This window comes from Falco rusticolus, chromosome 14 (genome assembly GCF_015220075.1).
Source record: "Falco rusticolus isolate bFalRus1 chromosome 14, bFalRus1.pri, whole genome shotgun sequence".
In the NCBI taxonomy this organism is placed as follows: Eukaryota; Metazoa; Chordata; class Aves; order Falconiformes; family Falconidae; genus Falco; species Falco rusticolus.
The window spans coordinates 15,837,032-15,859,529 of NC_051200.1; the positions used below are offsets into that span (position 1 = coordinate 15,837,032).

Below are 22,498 nucleotides of genomic sequence, written 5' to 3' on the forward strand. Positions count from 1 at the left end.
ATAAATAGAGCACGATGAACAGAAAACTGGGCCAGGTGACTTTTTCTCAAGGCTGTGTTTTGTGGTATAATTCTTAGGTGGCTGTTAACTATTGTAGACCTGAAAAACCCAGGTGGGGGTTGACTTTGTGTGCGTATAAAAGTCAGTTTCTTAACTAGTGCTTGTGTGCCTGCTAGTGGTGGCAGTAGCATCACGTTCAGTGCCTTAAATGTACATCAAGCAGCCTGGTCCTAAAAGTAATCTTTTATCTAAATCAGTAACTTAGCCTAGGGATGAATGTGTGTTGTCGAATTTAACAAGTACTGTTATTCTGGATAGTTAGCTGGAATACAATGTTATTTTCTGTCCTGCTGGGAAGTACTTCTTAGATTTTTCTCTCAGAGCAAACTGTAAGATAAACTTAACCATTTTTGCTTTTTCATTTTAGGGACTATTGGATTTTTTGCCTGCTTCTGGTTTGTAAGTAAGATTTACAGTGTTGTGAAAGTGGACTGAAAAGCTTCAAAGTGTCTTTAGAACATATCTCCCTTGCTGTTTGATAATTTTTACCATGTATTGAAAAACATCCTGTGTAATTATTCTAATTTGTAAAAGCTGAAAAGCAGACTACAGCATAAAATACAGATTTTTATGGAAGGAAATAGCACCATTGGAAAAATGTTTACATTGGTGTACTCATTGAACATGCTAATTCTAATAATTCAAAAAATTATATCCAAAATGCGATTTAGGACAAATAAAAATTGTTACCTAGTTTATTTGAAAAATGAATGCATTATACAGTCCTCCAGCTGAAATTCCTTGGATTTGGGTTTGGTTTGGGTTTTTTTTGTTACCTCTTTTGGTTACATTTATGTACCATGAAAGCATAGGACTGTCAAGTAAATCTATGTAAAATGTGAATTTTTTTAACTTAACTATGATTGTACATATTATCCTGCACATTCTTTACAACTAGATATCTTCTTAAAAATGTACATTCATTTAGTGTAATGTAGACTTTATTAAAAATATCAACACTGGTTTTTGTTCAAATAAAACTGCACAACTCTAATGTGTTTCCTTTCTTGTTAATTAGACCTTCACCACTTGGACACAGATCACATTAGTTTGGACAGTTGATAGCTTTTGAGTTTTATATTGTATTTATTTTATTTGTATTATATATTCAAGTTTATAAACAGTTTGGCTGTGACTGGCTGCAGATTGCCTCTGCAAGCAGCAGAACTGGTAGGTCACTTGAGTCCATGGGGCTGTAGGGTGGGCAGGGGCTTCTGAAGCTGCTGCTGCTGTTACTTGTGCCTCAGCTGTGCACTTTGACTTTCCTCAAAACATTTTTTTGCTGGGCAAACTATTACGTTCTATCAAAGAGCAAAAACCTTTTCTTTCTTCTAGCCCCCCAAAACACACATCTTCGTTGTTCTTCATCCTGCAAAGATCGCATGCAGCTTGTTAGGAAGTTTAGCCATGAATCTAGTGGGCTTGGGAATGGATGATTCTTAAGGCGAAGCCTTTCTTCCTGCTCTGCAGAGCTTGGGCTTAAATGCTGGATTACATGAGATGGAGTATCTTAATAGCCTCTTCAGTTATAAGCTTGCAGGCGTTCTTCTCTCAGGGATGGCAAGGCTTTAAAGAAAGAAGCTCCCCAAAATCTTGAATTGCACTTGAAGCTGAGCGGAGTCACTGCAGACGTATAATTCAAATGGCTGTGTTACTGATGCTGTTGGAGATGAATAAGGGGATGTTCTCTCAGATTAATGGGCAAAATACTCAAAGCCTATTAACTGGCATATGGAAACATTCATCACTGGAAGCTGCTTTTCGGTGTCTAAGCCCGCAATTTAACAAGACCCAAAATGACTCTGTATCTTTTCATCGTCATACAAGCACCAGGTTATTGTAGCTAAATATTTAATATGCTTTCCAAAACTTAATCTTTGGTATGAGGATTTCAGGTTTTACTTCTATGTGTCGTTGTTCCAGGTTAGTGTGGGACAGATCACCTGGCTAAGCTGGGGATGAGTACCAGCCTGCATCTTTTGAACAATGCCTGTGGCATAAAAATGAGGCTTTAGACAACTTAATAAAAAGAGCCAAGTGTTAGTGAACCAGGAGGAGCTGGCTACAGTAAGGGTTGTTTCAAATGAGGTTCAGGTGTGCTCCTGATGGCAACCCGGCCTCCCAAATGTGTTCCCCTCCTACCACCAAAATCTCCATTTCCCTTCCAGAGGTGGAAAACTACAGAGTTGCCATTAGAGAGATCAACTTGCAGTTATCTGCTGGTTCAAGAGCACCGTTCACTCTACTAGAGATTTCACACTCTTGAAATTGGCACTGCTCTGTTTAAAAAGGTTCTTCCTATTAAATTGTGTGTTTAAACTTTGGGGGGATTTTATTGGATACTTAAAAAAAAAAAATGTTGGCTGAAGCTGGTTTTGAATTTTACATGTTCAAAGGGAAATGAATTCATGAGAATTTGGAGCCACAGTTGGCATAAACTCCCAGCAGAAAATCTTGCCAGGTTAGTAAATACGCATTTCACAAGCGGAAAAGTAAAATGAGGTGTAAAATTGTATTTATGGGGCTTTTACTGTGACTGCTAGTGAGATAAAAAGTAGATACTCGGTTAAGTGAGTTTTTTGAAGCTTGCCAGTAGTCTAGAGCCAAAGCCATGAGAAAGTAAACCAGTCGTCCTCAAGCGGTTGTCAGAGAACTTTTACTTTTTTTTTTAATTAGGCCCTTATTCATGCAAATCTGGTGTAACTCATATTTCAGCAGTCTTTGTGATGGCAATAAAATGTTGTGGAGCAGCGGAGTGTATCTAAAACAATCAGAAAAAGGCTTGAGTTTTAGTCTCATTTCTTCAAAATAGATGGATCCTGTCATGGCAAGGGCCGTCGCTCTGCTGTTACTGTCTGTCGTGGGCTTTGCGTTTGAGTATAATTAGAGTGAATTTTAAGGACGATCTTTACATGCTACAGGGATGAGCTGGGGCAGGCACTGTCCTGACTGACTAACACCTGGATGGTGGCACGTTCTAAAATAGTCTTATTTTCCCATCTGTGGATGCCTGTGAGATTTGCTGCTGCTACACTTCCCCTGCCGAGGAGACGACTACCCCTCCTGCCTCTTGAAGTCTTCTACATCAAAGTATTTTTGCTGGCCCCAGCTCTAAGGTTTGTGCGGTTTGCAGAGAATCTGAATATAAGCCCTCAGCATCTCCTGGCGTCTTTTTTTGACTGAGGAAAAGTTGCAAGCTGTCTTCTGCTCCGCACTTACAGAGGAAGCACGGATCGATTTAAAGGTGGTGTAAGCCCTAGCTAGGGAGCAGTAGACAAACTTCTTAGTTTTCATTTTATTGAGCCCAGGGATGGGCTGTAATTAAGTGGCTTTCCAGTGACTCTCGGTGTTCTTCAGGAGTTTTTACACCATGGTTAAAGATTTTTGTCCGCTCTGTGTTGAATCAGCCATGGGCTTTGAAGAAGAGGTGGTCAGTATGGGGAAACGGGAGTGGGAAGTGCTCGGATCGCCGGTAACTGGTGTCTGATCTCTAACCCATTTTGTATTAACTTAATAATAATGGCTGTCACGTGGAAATAACAGTTACTCGTCTACTCCCGTTAGAACAACGGGCTTAGTAAAGCATTCCCTGTCCTGCTGCAGACACTTCAGCCTTCCCGCCCTCTTCAAAAAAGAAAAAAATCGGGTGGAGTTTTAGTTTTACCGAAGTGGATCTATAGGCATCCACGTTGCATTTTGTGATGCTCCCCGTAATGGACTCGCAGCAGACGAAGTAAAGTGTCTCCCGTGTCAGACTCTTCTTGTAATAACCACCCAAATCCAGCAGACTTTGTAAATGTTGTGTTTGTCACATTTTAAGTAAAACTTGACAAGTTACAACAGAACCTCAAAGGAAGAAGGGATTTCAGTGCTGCTGTTTTACATTTCATTCCACTTGCTTGAACAGTGCTGAACAGGCACAGCCTCATCTTCTTTTCCTGCATGTAAATGCCAGGAACGAGGCCGTGCTGATGTACCGTGAGGTGGGAGGCAGGTGCAGTACGGATATGGGATTCATGCCCATCCTATGAAAACCTCCTTGAGGACTATAAAGGGTGGAGGAGCTGGGGATGCGTGGCATGTTCATGGTTAGTTGTGAGGGAAGGATGTTTGATGAACAGCAATAACCTGGGCTTCAGTGGCTTGCTTCATCTTCCTTACACCAGTTGGGCTTTTGCGTTCGATAACACTTGCCAAGTTAATATTTAAAAGTTGTCTCTTAGTTTGCTATGCCAATAGCTCAAATGTTTAGTGGGTTCTGTTGCAGAGAACTGGGGAAGAGGAAATTTAAACCAAACTTTGCCTGCAGTCAAATGCTAGTGTAGACGTGGGATCTCTTCTGGAACCTAAGTGGTGAGATCTTTAACAACGCTGACCACATGAAGGTCCGGCTGTGAAAATCACACATAAAAGAAACAATGTTAGGTGTTCTGCATTGTAAGAATTGGGGTGGAGGCAAATGGCTGCTGAAGCAGATGGAAAAAGGTCATGCTGGTCAGAAACCGTAAAGAAGGGATGATTCTTAGACGTGTGATTTCCTGACAGAGATCTGTCCTCCGTAGTCCTACACCAAATGTTCGGATGCCCAGTTCCATTCCCATGAGCTATAGCACTGAAGCTGGTGGGGAAAAAGCGAAGTGTGTCCCCGTTTCTCTGAGCTCTCCTATATTACTCTGCATCTTCGTTTGCAAGCAGGAATGAGATCACAGCATTTCTGCAGAACAACTGCTGGTGCCTCCAGGCTTAAGAATAGCGAGGCAGAGCTGCTGTGCTCTTCACCTGCAACTATGACTTGTTCAACTAAAGTTAGATTTAAGTCTTTAAAACAGTGTCTGCTAAAGTCATGTCACGGAGCCGAGTTATTTCAATATTACTGGTTTTATTAATTAGGAACTATGTGTGCTAACCATTATTTTTAGGAAAGGCACTCAGGGTGGTGCGGGTGGCTTTAGGTTAGGTGGCCTTCGTTTTTCCTTTTCATATCTGGGGACACCATTTTTGCCCTGAGCAGAGCTCCTCCTGCCAGAGAGGTGTGAAAAAGAGGGTCTGACCCCATTTCCCAGAGCTTTCCAGTGCAGTCCTGCAGCAGCGGAGCCCAGGAGGGGTCCTGGAGGGCGCAGCCCTTGCAGCAAGCGCCTGAGGGCCCACGAACACGAGAAGTGACCAAACTGTTGCAGCCTCTCCGTTAAGGCCAAAGTCAGGACTTGACCACAGTGTGATTTGCTTGAGGGGAAGAGACTTTCTTACGGCAAAGAGCAGGTGGGAAAAGGCTTAGCAACAGCCTAGGCTTTCCCCTAGGATAATAACCAGTGATGCAACTCTCCTGGAGACACGGTGCATCCTTCTTAGTAGGGTTAGTTTGCACCTGGGTGGGATGTCTTTGACTTTGCTGGGATAAAAGCAGGATGGATGTCTTTCATGTTCTGTTGGGATGCTGCAAGTCTGTACCCAAAACTTAGGTCAGGGTCACGGTCTGTTTTGGTACCCAGAGTAACTACAGTTAGGGAGTTCACAGCATGGTACTTTATCTCCCTAATCTAGATGCCTCTTTGTTACAGGCTACACACACTAATTAGCTGTGCTCATACAAACTGGAAGCCCTTAGACTTTCTGTGAAGTTATTAGTGCCAGGATTTTTATAGATAACATTAGCGTCTGCGGAGTTTACCCAAGGTAATTTATGTTCTATTTGCAACTCAGGGAAAACTCTCAGATGTTTGACATCATAAAACAGTAAAACCCAGAGATTTATTACAGGGGCAGAGAGAACAGGGCCCTTGAGCTGCTTTGTTTATCATAAAAAGTCGGGTTAATCAGACGTGCACATGTGCCTTCCATATTTTCTGGTTTTGTTTCCCTCCTGTGCTGCTCCTTGACAGGCTCTGTAGTAGATGAAAAGGCGTGGGAGCCCTGGCAAAAGTCCTTTGGACTCTATGGGACAAGTATTATATTTGTACATCCAGAGGATGTTTATCTCCCTCTTGAGCTATCATTAATAGAGAAGAGACATATGCAGCTGAGCTGTCAATGAGGCTTTAACCTCTCCTGGAGAAGGGCAATGGAGGAAATCCCAGTAGCGCAGTTGGTGGATGGATTGAGAGCTGATACTCCCAGTCTGTGCCGGAGCTACTGGTGCGATGTCGGCACCTCAAAAATGCTCATCCCAAAGGATGATGGCTGCAGGCAAAAAGAGATACAATAAAGAAACCCCGCTTTTTAGAAACGGACCAGGAATGGCTACGCAGAGGAAGCTGGAGCTTGGTGGCTTGTGCCAGACCCAGCGGGTGGGAGCGTTCGGCCATGGTGGCCACCACAGCATCCTCGGCAGCCTGGCCAGCCGAATGGGGCTGTGGCCACCACAGCATCCTCGGCAGCCTGGCCAGCCGAATGGGGCTGTGGCCACCACAGCATCCTCGGCAGCCTGGCCAGCCGAATGGGGCTGTGGCCACCACAGCATCCTGGGCAGCCTGGCCAGCCGAATGGGGCTGTGGCCACCACAGCATCCTCGGCAGCCTGGCCAGCCGAATGGGGCTGTGGCCACCACAGCATCCTGGGCAGCCTGGCCAGCCGAATGGGGCTGTGGCCACCACAGCATCCTCGGCAGCCGGGCCAGCTGAGCGGGGCTGTGGAGGGCAGCCTGCAGCCGGGTGTCCTGGCTGTCTTAGATGGCTTAATAAGACACTCCCTCTGCCTGGAGAGCTTTTCCCACCACTATCCTGAGACCACCGGCTGCGACAGCCCTGCCTCTTCCTTTTGGGTTTTCTGCAGTACTGATGTGAGTAACATCTGGGTGCTTTGGGAGGGTTTGCAGGGAAACACAGTCACCTCGGGGGTGCTGTGACCAGCAGAGAGAAAGTGGTTTCTCCAAACTGCGCAAAAGCTGTGGCAGCGTTTGGCTCGGCTCATCTGACAGATGCTGCTCCTGCCTTTACATTCACAGGTCCTCGCTTTGTTTGGCCTGGTCACGCACTCAGGGTTAAACTTAATCTAGATTAAGAGACAGTCCATCAGACTGGCAGGGGCCAATGTGTAGTTTCACCTGCAGGTTAGTGTAGGGTACTTTTTCCAACAAATTTCCTACTGATGCCGGCACTGGGCATCTCAGGCTGATCCCCAACCTGCCTGCTATGGCTACTCCACTCGGTCTTTCTCGGCTGGTCTTATCATTTGCTGTGGATATGTGGGGTGCATCAAGTAAATGTTCTCTGATGCTCCCAGGCAGCAGCAGGAGACGCCCTCTGGATTTCTTAGTGGTGGTGGTGTGTGAGCAGAAAGAGGAGGGTTGCTAATGTTGCAGGGGTCCTGTAATGGTCAAGAAGCGTGGAATGGCTAGATGTGGCCAGGCATCCCTCCAGGAGGGGTGCAGATGGGGTGGCAGTGGGGAGCTCCTGACCAGGCAGAGGGATGCAGGGTCATGCAGGTGACTGCTAGTCCTCAGGCTCCACACAGGCTCAGCTGGCTTCCAGCTTTCTCCTGCCTCTCCTCTCCAAGCATCTCCTTTGGAGGTTGCATCAGCAGGGAAGCTTTGGTTAAGACAGAAGGGGAAAAAAAAAAAAAAGGCAGATACTTTATATGAAACAACTGCGCAGCATCCTGCATGCATTGCAGGGTAAGCTTGTACTGCAGGAAGAAATCCAAGGGAATTAGGGAGGCTGAAGCAGAGGTTGAGGAAAAGCACGTTAAATGGTCTAGGTGTCTCAGGACGCTGCATGGACAGCTTCGAGCAGGGTGGGCTGGGGGAGCTGAGTGAGCTCCAGCATCAAAGAGGGAAAGCAGTGAATTGGTATTAATTGTGCAGCTGAGGGTGGTTAAGCAGCAAAACCCATAATAAGAAGTATTTACTTTAAAAAAAAGGGGGGGGGGGAAGTAAACATCTGTAGTGAAAAACAAGAATTTGAAAAACAGAGGATGTTCGTTAAATCCTTACAAATGGTTAGCAAGACATGGCCTTGGGAGAAGGAACGGAGCCATAACTGTGGAGCTGGGGTACAACAAGATAAGCTCAAGGAGAACTAAATGGTTAATGAGACTAAACAGAAAATTACTGGAACTGCGTGTGAACTATCCTAATTAGCATACTACAAGATGCAACCTCCAGCAAAGAGACCCCCCTACTAACAAAGCCCCCTCCCCACACAACATGGTGTAAAAAAACCCCACTGTACCTTTAGATGGCCACCAGGCTGGTAAGAACCAAGGACACTTAAGTGTGACTAAACATAATTATAAACAATTGTTCAAAGCGTATTAAAAGTTTTACCACGTGTGCAGAGGTGTGCTGGCTGTGTGGGTTTACCACCAGCACCCACGTCTGTGCAGACATGCATAAACAGATCCCTCCACTCCTGCCCACCTGGTGGAGAGCCCAGGTTGGGATAATGAGAAGACCTTGTGACCTTGTGATGCTTTTAGGGCTTTCAGGTGTGGTGAGGAGCAGAGTCGGGGAAGGGTGTGTGTGTTGGGCTGTCGGCTGGAGCTTCTGCTGGTTTTCTATCCCAAGGAGCAGGACACGATGTGAGTTCAGCAAACCTCTGCTGTTGAGCTTCCCCTCTTTGAAGGGAGTGGGGGGGAAAGGGGGTGTTTGTGGTGGTCACTGTGGTGACACTCTCTTGGCGTAGGGGTTTCCTGGGCAAAAATGGGCTGCGTGGTCATCTGGGAGCTGGTTCCTGAGGCTCCCTTGGAGCAGGGAGCGTCTCTGGGCAGGGCAGGGGCTGTGCTGTGGTGTGTCCTACTTCACAGGGAGTCCCCAGGCTGCAATGCTGCTGTCACAGCAAGCTTGGGGACCCCCAGGCCAGGTACCTCCCCAGGAGCTTTCTGGAACAGAGCAAGACCTCAGGGTGGGGAAGTGGCTTACCCTAGGCTTAACTGAGACTAAATGGCTTCACGGTGAAGTGGCCAAACTGGGAAATTTAAAGCAGGGAATGAAACCCTGTGGGCTTCTCCCGTCATCTGGGGTGTTTCTGTGCCACGGGTGTAAACCCAGGAGGATGGCACTTGTCCCATGGTTAAATTGGGGGAAAGTGCTTGACCAGCAGAGATGGTAGGACAAAGATGCCCCTGCCATGTTGGCTAGAAGGTGCCTGTGGCACCAGGCTTTGCTCGCCCGGGAGATGCCCTCAGGGCCACGTGCCATATGTAGCTCCTGTCATGCTGTGGGTGTGCTGTGGGCAGTGGAGATACATCCATAACGTGTTCGGGGCTTGTGCTTTGTGAAAGGGCTGACTGGGGTGGCTGTGGGCACAGAGAACTCCTGCTGACCTTGCAGGACAACATTGTGTTGGGTGATGTAGGGAGGAGAATGCCTTTTACCTCCCAGACTTCTGACTCAACCCCAAACCAGCCTGAAAGCAGATCCCTTTGAGGCCCCTGAACAGGTCCGTGGGCTGCAGATCAAACCCAGCAGGCGGCTGTTATCTCCAGCTCCCTCTTTGCGTGACAGATGCTGCAGCATGCGCTTTGCAGGACCACCCATGCTTTCCTTGGCCCAATGCAGGTGTCCCTCAGGAAACGCCTTCCTGCGCATCACATCACTAATAACTTTAAACCACCATGCCTGCATACGATACGTAATTCTTTTTACATACTGACTAGAGGTGTCCGGGCTTCAGAAACGTGTTCACTGCATATGAAACCACACGCCAGCGGTGATTCAATTAGCCAGCTCCTTGGGATCTTGCCATGGGGCACGTGGGACTGGGTCTTTATTTCCCTCTTCTTCCCGCTCTGATTGACTCCCAGGTTTCCTCCTGCTCTTTCCCTTAATGAGTTGTGCTGCGCTGGGACAGACCTCTCAGCTGAAAGAGTCTAATTGCTGGAGTAAGGATCAAATAGCCATTAGAGTGTTTGCTACTAATTAATTATTGCTTGTCGCTGCTCAGAAATGGAAAGGCTCAATTGCGGTGTAACAGGCTTACTGGTGCTAAATAACTCCTGTTTACAGCTGTGGGGACCTGACGGCCGGTGGTTACTTGCTGCTTGTAGTGCTGGTCTTCTGGGGACGTGGGGAGGGCTGAGCCTCCCGTGTCACACCTTTCTTGGTTTTCTTTTTTTGGTGGTTTTTTTTTTTTGGGGTGGGGGGGCGGTCTTGTGGTTTCTTGCTCATCCTGAATGTTTTCGGTTGGCTTAAAATGGATGGTGTCTCCCTTACCAGTCAAACATTGCACTCTAGGCAACATCAAAGAACTAATTAACCTGCCAGACTGCTTAACAACATCACAAAAAGATTTCTTGTAACTAAATACAGGACATATCTGCCATCTCCTTGGCTCATTTTTAATTTAGAAAAGGTGGAAAGCTGGTGGGGAGAAATCTGTGCATCCAACTGGAGGGCTGATGGTTGACAAGCAACCGGCGGTGATTTATGGCTGGGTAATTTTCCAGCTGCCATAGTTTGTGTTAGTGCAAATGAGAATTGATGGCAGTTTGAGTTAATAGCTGATGCAGTAAGGAGCTGGCACATGGTAGCTTTGATCTCCTCTGCCACGGGAGCAGCCGCTTCTCAAACCACCCAGGCTCGTCTGCCGAAACCTGGAGGAGTGGGTGGGCTCCAGCTGCGTGGAGGGGTGGGCCCCTGGGAGAAAGGGGGGAAGGTGCAAATGGATCCAGGCGTGACATGGAAAGGGCTGTGAATGGGGCAGCGCTGTGGCAGCAGAGCCCAGTGCGTGCCTGGTGTGGCTGGGAGGAAATTTGGATTTCTCTCTTTGCTCGCTCTTTCCAACACCGTGCTCCTCTGTTGTCCAGGGCACCCACACCCTGTGTGGTGTCCTTCCTCAGCATCGCACGCTGCTCCTCCAAGCATGGATAAAGCAGCCAAGGACAGTAGTCATCTACCAAGGCATGGCCACCAAGCATCATCGTGATGCTAAGGCTACTGGACAAGGAGCTGGAGTGTTTCAGCACAATTGAAAAAATGGGAAAGTTTCCCCCTCCATTCCCTTGCTTATGTCCAAGGGACTATTTGGGAACCCTCTACCCAGCCCTACCTCCGTCGTGCCCCACTCTGAAGGGATGCAGAGGCTGGGGCAGGAGCATCATGCCTTGGAGGTGGAGCAGGGCCAGTCCCAAGGTGATGGGAGCAGGACTGGAGCAGGGCGCCAGTGTTGCGGCAGGGGCAGGACCGGTGCTGGCACCATGGTGGTGCCCACCCTGTGCACACAGGGCTCGCCTGGCCTCTGGGAAATGCCAGTGGCCATCAGAGCAATGGAGAGGTGTTTAGTGGAGAAGAAACAAAGCACATGGAGAAAGCGTGCACCAAACATGAAGCCCCTCAGGGCTGCCTTGTGAGCATCCCACGGTGGCAGCCCAGCCCCAAGCTTAACGTGAACACATGTTAAGCTTGGTGGTCCCCAAACCACCTGGCATGTGGTCCCCAAACCAGGCGTTACACTCCCTATAAGGTGTTTTTAATTTTTTGCTGAATATTTTCTCAGCCCTAGCAGTGATAGAAAGAGGGGTTTATTCCAATGTGGTTTATTTTCAATAATTAAGGAGAATAATAAGACAATTGCTGGCAAAGTGCATTCCTTATAGCATCAATAGTCTTTGTTTTAAGGTTTTCCCCAGTGTCGAAGTTCTTGAGTGGCTCTCGTTAGGAAATATAACACATGCCAGTCTTTGACAAGTGGCAGTGAGAGGAGCATAGCCTAGCAGGAAGAGTCTAAAATATTTAAATATAAATTATTTACCTCAAAAGTTGACTCTGAATGTTTCTTGCCACCAGTACCTGACTAATTATCATCTTATCAAAGGAGCGTGCAAACCTGTAAGCCTCGGTGTTTGGAGTGGTTTGACAGATAAGCCTTCCTGACGGAAATAGATGTAACTCGGCTATTAACAGTCTGGTTCACTTTTGAATTTTGAATTACAATTTTTTTAAAAAAAACTAATAGTCTGTTTTATGTAAACCGCTCGGAGATTAGGAGTTGATTTCAAAGATCATCCTCCGTAAAGTCTCTTGATCATATTTTATGGTTCCTGTGACTCATGGGTGTAATCTTGTATCCCTGGGATATTCATGACATGTTCGCCTAATTCCCCATGGTAGCTAATCTTACTTCTGTACCTTAAAAAAATATTAAAATATCTTTAAAGCAGGACTGGTAAAAAGGCAACTTTTATAGCCAATCTTCAGCTCCAATTGCTCCTGCTGGGGAAGTCATAATGATGAATTTGTGACATAATTTCTGTGGCAACATGCTGGGATTTCATAAATGGGGATGGTGATTATAGAGCAGGATCAGGTGAAGCTGGATTGTGATGGAAAAAGCCCCGATTCAAATGTAAATTGTTCAATAATGGCATAGGGGATACCAGAAATTACTGGCAATTTATTTTATTTGGGTTAAGCTCCTCATTCAGTCTTCTTCAGTTGGAAAGTCACTCTTTTAAGGACGTGAGTAAAAGAAATGGCTGGAAAACATATCTTTCTTCTCTCAAGAGAACAAAATTGTCCTAATTTAATAATAATTAATCAGTTAGTGTAATTAATAACAATGTTCTGTATGTCTACGATTCCTCCCATTCAAGACTTAAGTGCTTCACAAACCCTAACTGATTCCACCTTACCATTCCCTGTAGCAGGACCAGGTAATTTACCCCATTTTCTGAAGACAGGGAGGCATGAGCCAGGCAAATCATTTTAACCAGGTTAAATGATTTGCCCAAGGTCAGATGAGGAGCCGAAGTCGGCACAGATTTGCATTTCAAAGATCAGCCCCTACCCAGCTGGGGTTTGGCTATGGGACGGCGCGTGCAGCTATCACACAGCCACGCGAGTGGTGGCCACCCAGTTGCAGCCTCAGAGTAAATCTGGCGGTTTTCTGGTGTCCAGCACGTGGAGTCGGGGATAGGAACAAGCCCCGTGGGCGTGCATTGGTAGCAAAACCAAAAAGCAAAAGCAGAATTGGCTTTTTGTTAGTTATTCTCACTGAAACTGGAAGCAAGTTGGTTTGTTTTTTGGATTTTTCTTTTCCTTTTTTTTTTTTTTCCCCTGCTCCAAATTACTTGGAATTTAAACTGTTTAGTTGAGGATTAAACTAATTGCTTCTGTAAAATGCTGTTCCCACACCATCTAGTGTACATCTGTTAACTGGGGAGGGATAACTGAACCAGTTGCCAGATGGTCTCTTGGATTTGGGTGGCTGGGAGCCAAGGAGCTGCCAGTTGGTGGTTTGTGGGGTTCTAGCAAAGAAGTCACGCTACGTGCTCATTCCCCTTGGTTACTCTTCTCTGCCTTAATGAAGATACTGCCTAATGCAATAAAGCAGCTATTAGCCCCCTCCCTGCACTTCCCTCTCCCCAAAAGGAGTGAGTTTTTGTAAGTCTGATCTGTCTGCCTGAAGCAGGCTTTCCCAGGTTCTCCGCACGCTATGTGTGCAAAGGCACTTTCTCAAGTACGTGAGTTATTCAGTCCCATGCCTGACGGCTGCCTCTTCCCATGCCGCAGTGGAAAGATGCCGTCGCAACAAAACTGCTGTTTGAAAGTGGGGTTTTTTTATCTTTATAGCTCAACTCAAAGTTCATTGCTTAGCCTTGATTATCGAATGACACTTCCATAATGCATATTGGCTCACATCACGCTGTACCAGTTTAAAAACTTCAACCTGAGGGCTGGATGCTGTGCTTTGTGTTTAAAAGGCATGCGATATTTACCTGTGCTTGCAGGAGGACACAGCTGTACTTTGCTGGAAAGGGCTGTTTTGTCAGATTCTGAAGAGCCTCTTCGTAGTAGGGTAACACAGGTGCCCTTGACCAAAATTCAGAACATCTTTCCCAGGGCTGAGCCAGAGCTTGGGATCCTCAGAGGTGACAGCTAGGCAGCGTGTTTTGCATGGGACTGCTGCTAGGGGACAGCCGTGGCATCTGGAACCCAACCTGGGCATGGACCTCGCTCAGTTCTGAGCACGCGGTGCTAGGCAGGGATGCGGATCTCGGCGGGCGGGTGGTGGAGTCGCTCCCAGCTGCGGGAGAGCTGCAGCAGCCCAGAGTGGTTTGGAGTGGGAAGGGGCTCCCCATGCTGCACATAGCGTACGGAGGAGGCAGAGAGCAGTACCTGAGCCGGCGGCCAGCTCGGACTGTGTCCCCACTGAGGCTTTGTGCTGGTGAAATTGCCTCTTCAGGGCGCGTGTCTTTGATAGCCATCAAAAGCCAAAGCTGCCTGCTGGGGTAGGGAAGGACAGAGCCGGGAGGAAATCCAGTTTTACAGTGATGTTTTCTTTTTGGCAGAGAGTGTATGTACTCAGAAATATTAAGCTTATGTGACTTTGAATGCTGCGGTGTCAATACTCATCTGGATCCCCTGCAGCGTAAGTACCTCCTAAGCCATGATGCTGTTACTGGGCTGGAGCTTGCATGCAGTAACATGCATGTGTCTGTCCAGGTGAAGCACTGCTCAGGAAAAATGATAAAAGCGAGGGATGCATTTGGAGGTGATGATACAACTGAATCCAACTGCTCTTGACAGCCAAAGCCTCACCCAGAGCCGTCTGTGGGCAGATTCCCACTCAAGCGGGTGGGTTTTGCAGGTGGAAATTTCCTGCCTCTGTGGGGTTTATCCACACGCCTTGGCATGGGCTGTGATGCCCATAGCTGTCACGATGGGCTGTGGAGAGGAGGTCACCTACTTTGAGATGGGTTAGTGAAAATGGAGCTTTATTCTAGTTGGGGAGGTCTAGGGTGGTGCAATGTGGAACCTTGTTTTTTCCCTTTTACACCAGCAAAGTCTTTTCTACCCTGGCTTGGTGAACCTGCTGGCTTGAACCCTGCAGATCTTGCAGACCTCTTCTTGGAGGCAGGCTCCAGCAACAGCACAAGGGAAATTCAAGGGAGGGGGGAATTTATGGTTTGACCATTAAAAAAAAAAAAAACAAACACACTTTGGCAGCTGAAAATTTGGTGTTTGGCTTACTGTCAGAAAGGTGCTGGACATGGACAAATTCCAATGAAAACCGTTGGTCTGGGGGAAGTAAGTCAGCAATGGTTACCTCTCCATGCTGTGAGACGGAGTGACAGCACCTCCACACCCATCCGTGCTGGGGTCGGACCGTGGGGCTGCTCTCCTGTCCCACCCTGGCTGGGTGGCTCCTGTGGCCTGAACTGGCAGCAGACCCTTGCTCTCTCCCGGCATTGTGAGATGAAGCTCAGCTTTACAACGGCATTGGAGTCCTACCTAGGCTTTGGGGGATAATTTGCCACTTTGCTGGTTCTTTGGGATTTCCCTCTTGGCTGTGCATGAGCGATTCCATCCCATGATTGTGGCAGGTGATGGGGGCTTTCCCTGATGGCAAAGCAGCATGGACTTCCGTGGCTGCACCTCTGGGTCTGCATCACCTGGAGGGTGACCAAGCCTACTTCCACTGATTTCTGGAAATTGTTTTTTTTCTTAGTTGTTAAGAGTTATAAACTACTTCCCATAGTCAATGACTGCCAACTTAGTAAGTTTTTCTGCTGAGCAACCCAAAGCAAACAAAGTAGAGGCTAATGAATCTTGCCCTCTGCTGTATCCTGTGCACTTCTCTGTCCAGGGCAGACTGAACCATTCAGCTCTGTTAATGATGGTGTTAAATAGACTGCTTAGCGCTTGCTGTTGCTTTAAGAGGTGAATTACTACTTTTTTTAAAAGGAGTTTGCTAAGGACCAGAAGTGGCGTGTGCCCTCCGTGTGGTGGTCTTGCACAGCTTGCAAACCTCCCCGGGGTGGGTTGTGCTGGTGAGCAAATCTCCTGGCATTGCAAAGCAGTGGCTGTTTCCATGTGTGGTCTGTGCCGACAGGGAGAGATGAGACTGTGGGGAGCTGGGAGCTGCCCTGGGCATGGGGAGGCCAAACCCCCAGTTCTGTGCCTGGAGAGATGCTTGGTCGAGTTGGGCTCAGCCTTTGGTGAGGCAAAGCCCGTGTGGAGGCTCTCCCAGGATGTGGCATCACTTGGTGAATGTTTGCACAGCTCCTGGTGGAAGCAGGGTTAGGATGTGAGGCACCCTGCGTAGGCATGGGAAACAGCCCTGACCCTGCGGAGCTTTTTCCTGGTTTGCCACAGTGCCCTGCAGCATGCTCCTGGTGAGCCCCTGACCGTGTGCCTCATGCTGCATGCGAGCATGGGTCAGGCAGAGGCTTCCCTAGGCAGGGACCGCGTGTGGTGAGAACAGCACACAGCTATATACGGAGATGTCTGTGCCGCTGTTCAAACCAGTGTCCTTTTGTTTCTCCTCTGGAGGAATTGGACGTTCCCTGCCAAAGAAGTGTTCTCTGGAAGAATGACACCCTGTCCTGGGGGCCCCGTGCCAGGAGCAGGCAGCTGCCTGTGCTGTTGCCCTGCCAGGCAGAGCCTCGGGAGACGCGAGGCACCTGTGGCTTTGCCTTTCTCTCCGGCTTTAGTGTGAGAAGTCTTCTAGAAAAGACAGGGACCTGGGCAGAAGCAGGGGAGAGGGGTTTCTGGTAGATAATTGTTACTGTCTGGGGACATTCCTGCTCCCTTCGAGCTCCTTCACCTGCCTCAGCCCTGGGAGTGCCCCGGAACTGCTTTATGGTTGCAACCACTGCTGCTGTCCCTGTGTGTTACAGGCTTCCCTCCCCAGCACCCCCGCATGGTGCTGGGTCTGTCCCTGAACCTTTTGCATAAGGCCGGTCAGGCTTATGCAAGCAACGGTGCAGCCTGATGGCAATGCAATATATAAAATGATGGCAATGAAATACCTCTTTTTTTTTTTTTTTTAATGTATCTCTGTCTGGCAGTGGCTGCTAGGAGGCTGGGGATGCCTTGACACCCTTTTTGCGAAGCCTGTGCTTCCAAGGGTGTTTTGCTGTGCAGGGGTCAGGGAGATCCCACAGAAGGAGTAAGTGGTGGTGGGGACTGGACGCAGCAGAGCTGCTGGGGCTGGGCCCCCTCCTGCAGCTGCCTGGGCTGGGGACAGGCAGGACAGCACCATCCCAGCGGGACCTGTCAGACCTCCCAGCGACGAAGCATACTGGGTGTGTGTCATGGCATGGGGGGCAGATGATCCGGGTTGCTTTTCTTCTCTGCTGGCTGCAAGCCCCAGGCAGGGGGTTGGGGTTGGTCTGCAGCAAGAGCTGCCAGATCATACCCGTTGTTGTGCTGCGGCTCTCCTGGGACCATGCTGCGCCGCCCCTCCTGCCGAGCTCCATGGTGCCTGTTCGTCTTGTGCCTGCTCGGCTTCTGCTCCTGCCTGCTGCTCATACACGTGCAACACTGATGGAGGACAAAATGTGCGTGTGGCACTGGAAGGAGGAGGACGTGAGTGGAGATCTAGGCTCAGAAGGGGTTGTCTGCTGTCGATGTACAGGGATGTGGGTAAGGCCTTGACCGAAAATCCCAAGCAATATAAAGTAGAAAATAGCGTGCTTTTCTGAGAGTGGAGAAAGCAAAGCAAAACGTCCTGAACGGGACCCATCAAGGGTGCAGTGCTGCTGCTTGGATGTTCAAAGGGCAGTGCCCAGAGGCTGCCCTCAGAACAATGTTAGACATATCTAATATATATCTTGACTTGGTCAAGATATGTGGATGTACAAACTCTTTCGGTGCAGTCACGCTCTGTCCTGCCCATCCCTGAGCAGGGAGTTGGTGCGTGTCTGTCCTTGGAAGGCACTTCTGAGAAACAGAGGATGAAATGCGAAGCAAGCCTTTATGGCTGTTTCTAAGGATGAGTCGAAGAGATAAAGGCAAACTGAGGTGCCGAGAAGGTGCACATATGGAAGAAGCTCCTTTATTGAAATTACAGGCACACAAATCCAGAAAAGCCTTGTGGGTTAGATCTAGGTGCTGATTTTGGTAAGCTTCTTAATCAGCATGATCCTTCCTTGCCCAGGCTACGGGGAAGCTGACCTTCAGAAACCGGGGTCTGGGATGAGCATGGCAATCCCTGAGGCGGTGTGGTGGCACGCGAGGGACCCCGGCTCCACGGGGATGTGACATGGCAGAAGAGTGAAGCAAATGGCCAATGGCAGAGGACAAACCCCGACTGCTAAGAGTCCCAGTTTCCCAATTTCCCAAGACAAGGCAGAGCCGTGATGCTTAGAGAGGACCCTTTGGAAATGACCGATGGTGAAATGGTAGCTTTGGTTGCTGTACCCACCCACTGCATTTTTAGGAGGGCTGCTTTCTCACCTAGTCCAGAAGCTCAGGTTTATTGCAGCCCTTGTGCAGAGAGGATCCTTGGAGGTTGCAAAAGCCATGGGCAGCTTAGAAACACCAACCTGGCTTTAGGATGGCGTGTGGCTTTGCAGGGAGCCATCCTGCTGTGCAAAGCTGCGTCACTCCTTTGCACATCCAAGTCATTAACGTGCAAGGAAATTTGGGAGATCATCACTCGAAACTCTGTTTTCCACATAATGGCCTCGAGTTCTCCAAGCTCATTTGGGATGTGTTTGGGGGTCAGATGAGAAATGAAGCAGGATCAGAGTTAGCCTGAGGAAAGTTCCCATTTACGTGCACTTCTCCTTTTCCAAAAAAAGGTCTCCAGCATGTGCATGTGCAGCAGAAAGGGGTCTGGGCAAAGAACACGCCCTCAAAGCAGTTCCAGTTCTGCCTTGGGGATGTGCCTTGCGTTTCACAGAAACTGAACTCGGTCCAATATGCTCTCTGCATGTTAGATTATGGCTTTGTGAGCACGTTCAAATGCGAGACTAGTATTAGTAGGCACTCGCGCTTTAGTTTATGCTAAGAGCCAACAGATGGGGAAAGTAGATGCCAGGAACCCAGGCCCCGATCAGGTGGCTTCAGCTGTGCTCATACTGTATTTAGACAATAGGCTGTGTTGCATATTTGGAGGCTGATCTTGTGAAAATGAAACCCTGCTGGTGCTAACCCACAGAGGCTTTGCACGCTGGGAAAATGGCCAAATTCCTCTGGAAAATGGTGAACCTCCAGCTGGGGGAATTAATGAAAATTCACTTTTGCCAAAAAGCAGAATTTCATCTTTTTGCATGACAAAGATTGGCTCTCGCTGATGGAGATTCCCTCTCTCCTGCCACCCCATCTCGCACACACGCAAGAGGAAACATGTGGCAGTCAAATACCCAAAACTGCTGCAGGCAGCGCAAGTAACTTGCTCCCTGTATCTGCTGGGGCTAAGGCAAGAAGTGCGGGCTTTGGGCTGCAGCAGGAATGGGTAGGCTCCACGCTCAGAAACCCTTCCTAGATGTAAGGCATCTCCAGGGGTGGGGTTGCCCAGGGCATCTGTGGCACTGGAGGGTTTGAGAGCAGCACAGTAAGTATGTCTGCAGACATGCAGGCTTGTACAAACTGCCTTGAAGCTGGGGATCGGGCTTGGGCATCTCTTCTAGCTCTGTTTCCTATGATTTCTGACACCTGCTCCTCAAGCTAGCTATCGGGCAACTTGGGCTCAGTTGCTGGAGGAGATGGCTGGCTGCACAGCCCTCCTGTGCCCAGCACTGCCCTTGTCCTGGAGTTTTCCTGCTTTCCGGAAAGCTTTGTGGTGACTTGGCTGTTCATCGGTTCAATCTGGCTTTTCTGGGATGCTTCCCTAACTCTTAGTCTCCATCCAAAGTGAGAGTAGGCTTTTGCTCTCTGTGTCAGCTGTGTAAGCAAGCTCCCCCAAATCCTCTGCTCTACCCTATGCCCTTGCCTAGGCTGACTTCCAGGAGACTGAATTCACAAGGACCGCGTGCATGAGGCAAGGTCTCTAGAGGGCAACAGCTCCTCAGTCCTCCATGGGTCAAGAGAATTTTGACCCAAATAACTTTCCCAGACCAGTTTTCTCACATTTTCTTCTCTGATTTTCAACATCTGGTTCCTGAGGTTGGTGCGCAGTTCCCCTCCATTAGCTCAGTTCCTCTCCTTCCCTGGTATGGACTGCAAGATCTCTGCTGGTAGCACAGGTGAGATAACCAAGCATCTCAGATGGTCACCAGTCCAAGCAGTATTTTAGTTTTTAAAGTGCGGTAAAGAGTATTTCGAGGATTTTGCTCTTCTAGCAGCCCTTGTCAACTTGTTTCTGAGCAGAAACCTGATCCAAGTGCTCTTGTAAAGCGGTGTGCTATTTTCTTCAATAGCTCAGTGGTTAAGTTTCTTGACAGTATCTCTTAGCCAAATTGCCTGATAATCAACCGGAGTAAGCAAGAAGGCCAGTTTATCTTCAAATGCAATAATTATATGTGGAAGAAAAACAACTCGGCATGTTGTTGTGCTGTATCTTGCTGCTCCGCCTAAGAGAACGGGCAGCAGAATGACCTGGAGGATGTGATGCTGCTGCATGGGGGAGGAGAGCTGGTTTTGCTCTTGAAATCCAGTCTTTGACCTTGCCACTGGATTTTAGCTTATGATGGGGGGGAAAGGGGGAAATTCAGGATCTTCCATCATTTCTGTTGTGAAGGGGAACAAAATTATCTAGGATAGCTGGTCATATATCTATCTTGGAAGACCTAGAATGGATTGCCTGAACTTCTAACCAGCTTCAACGACATTACTGTGCTCCCTCAAAAATACTCTGCAGAAGGGTTTCTTTCCTTTAGGGAAAAGTACAGCACAGGGCTGTTGTAGCCACAGGTAACAGAGTTGATTGCTTCTCGTGCAGATATGCAGCCATCACCCAGTCCTTGCACGGCTCCAGCAGGTGCGTTTGCCCAGCTCCGTGTTTTTTACTCGCTGTGATGTAAGTTTGCCTGCTCATCTTAAAAGCCAAAGGCTGGGCGCCTCTGGCAAATGTTGGTCGAAGAATTTTTCTGAGCCTGGTGCTGTTGGCACACAGAGAAATGGAGGGTGGGTGTACCACCCCTTGGGGGTCAAGGTAGCCGGGTTGGATCTCTCCTTGTTGTCTCCCTCTGCATGGAAGAAGCTTCCCTGCTGTCAGCTGAGTTGATGATGTACAGCACCTCTGTAGGTGGTGCTGTAGGACCCTGCAGGTCCCTGGCCGCTGAGGGCTTTGATGGGGTCACGGTGGGATCCCAGCCTCAGCCCTGGCTCCTGCCACCCCCTGCCAGGGGCCTGACCCCCCGCTGGCAGCTGCAGTGCTGGCCTTGGGGGCCCCCTCGCTACATGCAACAAATATGGGCTGCAGGGAGAAATGAGAACATCTTTAACCACCCCGGAGAGATTTGGGTCGTGCTTATGAGTCAAATGTTTACTTGATGAAGAGTGAATTGATGCAGTCCCCCCTGCCCCCTCACAGCCCTTGGGAACCACTTGTGAAATGAATAGCAATTGTTCTCTGCTCAATTAGTCATATATAAGTGAATACCTCATGGTGGTCGTCCCCAGAATGGTGCGTAATTGATGCATTTCACCGATGGTTACACCAGAAGGATCTCACTTTCTTTGCGTGGCAAAGGATGGGGGAAGGATACAATGACGGCGGAGTTGTCCTCGGCCCCTCGAGAGGAAGCGTGTAGTTGCTGGATGGATGGGATGCTATTGAGCCGAGCGCGGTGCTCTCGAAACATATTGAGCTTATTAGAAGTGCATGTTGACTCTGGGACTTCAGTCTGACTGCGTGGCAAAACAGTTAGGCCAACGAATATGTGATAATGTTTTTTATAAATGTGATAATTAGATAAAAGAAGGGGGAGTTGGAGTTTAGACTCAAAGACATTAATTAAATTCACATTGACAAATCAACATATTGGTCTCATATGGATTAAAGCGGCCCTGAAATGCTTCTTTTGTTTAGATTACACTAATTAAATTCACACGTTTTGCCAATCCACAACAGTTACCTTGAAAGGCAGAAGGCTGAAGCTTCGAAATACACGTCAGTGAAGGTGCTGAAGTCAGAGCACTTTTGCAGAGCAAACAGGCGGGAATTTTAAGAAATTCTGGGGCTAATGTTTGTGAAATTTTTATACCCTTGCAACCAAACGCTGTCAGAATGATGCATGCTTTTACTTAAACGCTGAGTGCTTAACTGCAGTTTTAAATTATGCTCAGTGATGAGGTAATAAAGTATTTCAGTAAATATGTCTCGGAGGAGAACTTGGGAAGGAAAAAACACATCTATTCCCAGTAGCCAGTCTGTTCAGGTCAGTATTTAAAAACCATGGGTCACACGTCAGAGAATTATGGGCTGCTGCTGGCAATATTTTTGGAAGTTAGGACTTCATAAATATATCAACTACTCGACGTAGGGCTGCCCTACAGCAGCTGCCACTGGGCAAAAGCCAGGGGATAGGATTTTTTTAAAAAGAAGCTAATATTTGTGTTCAACAGTTACTTTTTATTGTGAAATCTTAAAAAACTGAGCTCATTGATGTATGTGTGGCCCAGAAACGGGAGAGGTGGTGTCAAACTAGGAGCACCCTGTGCTGAGCTGCCAGAGACCCTGTCCCTGCAGAGCAGGTAGGTGCCTTAGGAAGATGCTTTTTTGGGTTGCAGGCTGCCTTTCCAGCCTGCCCTGGCTGGAGGGGACACCGGCAGCATTGCAGGGTTGTGTTTTGTGCTGTACAGTCTGGACAAAGCCCATCTTTCATCTTTAAG

General features: G+C 48.2%; 1 protein-coding gene across 1 annotated transcript in view; it reads left to right on the top strand.

Moving 5' to 3' along the window:
- Window positions 1-1,054, top strand: part of LOC119157187 (transmembrane 9 superfamily member 2-like) — a 33,534-nt gene extending 32,480 nt beyond the window's left edge. The window contains exon 17 of the mRNA XM_037407796.1: window positions 428-1,054. Coding sequence (XP_037263693.1) covers window positions 428-495 — 68 coding nt within the window. The 3' untranslated portion in view covers window positions 496-1,054. The remainder of the gene's footprint in view (window positions 1-427) is intronic.
- Window positions 1,055-22,498: the final 21,444 nt, after the last annotated feature.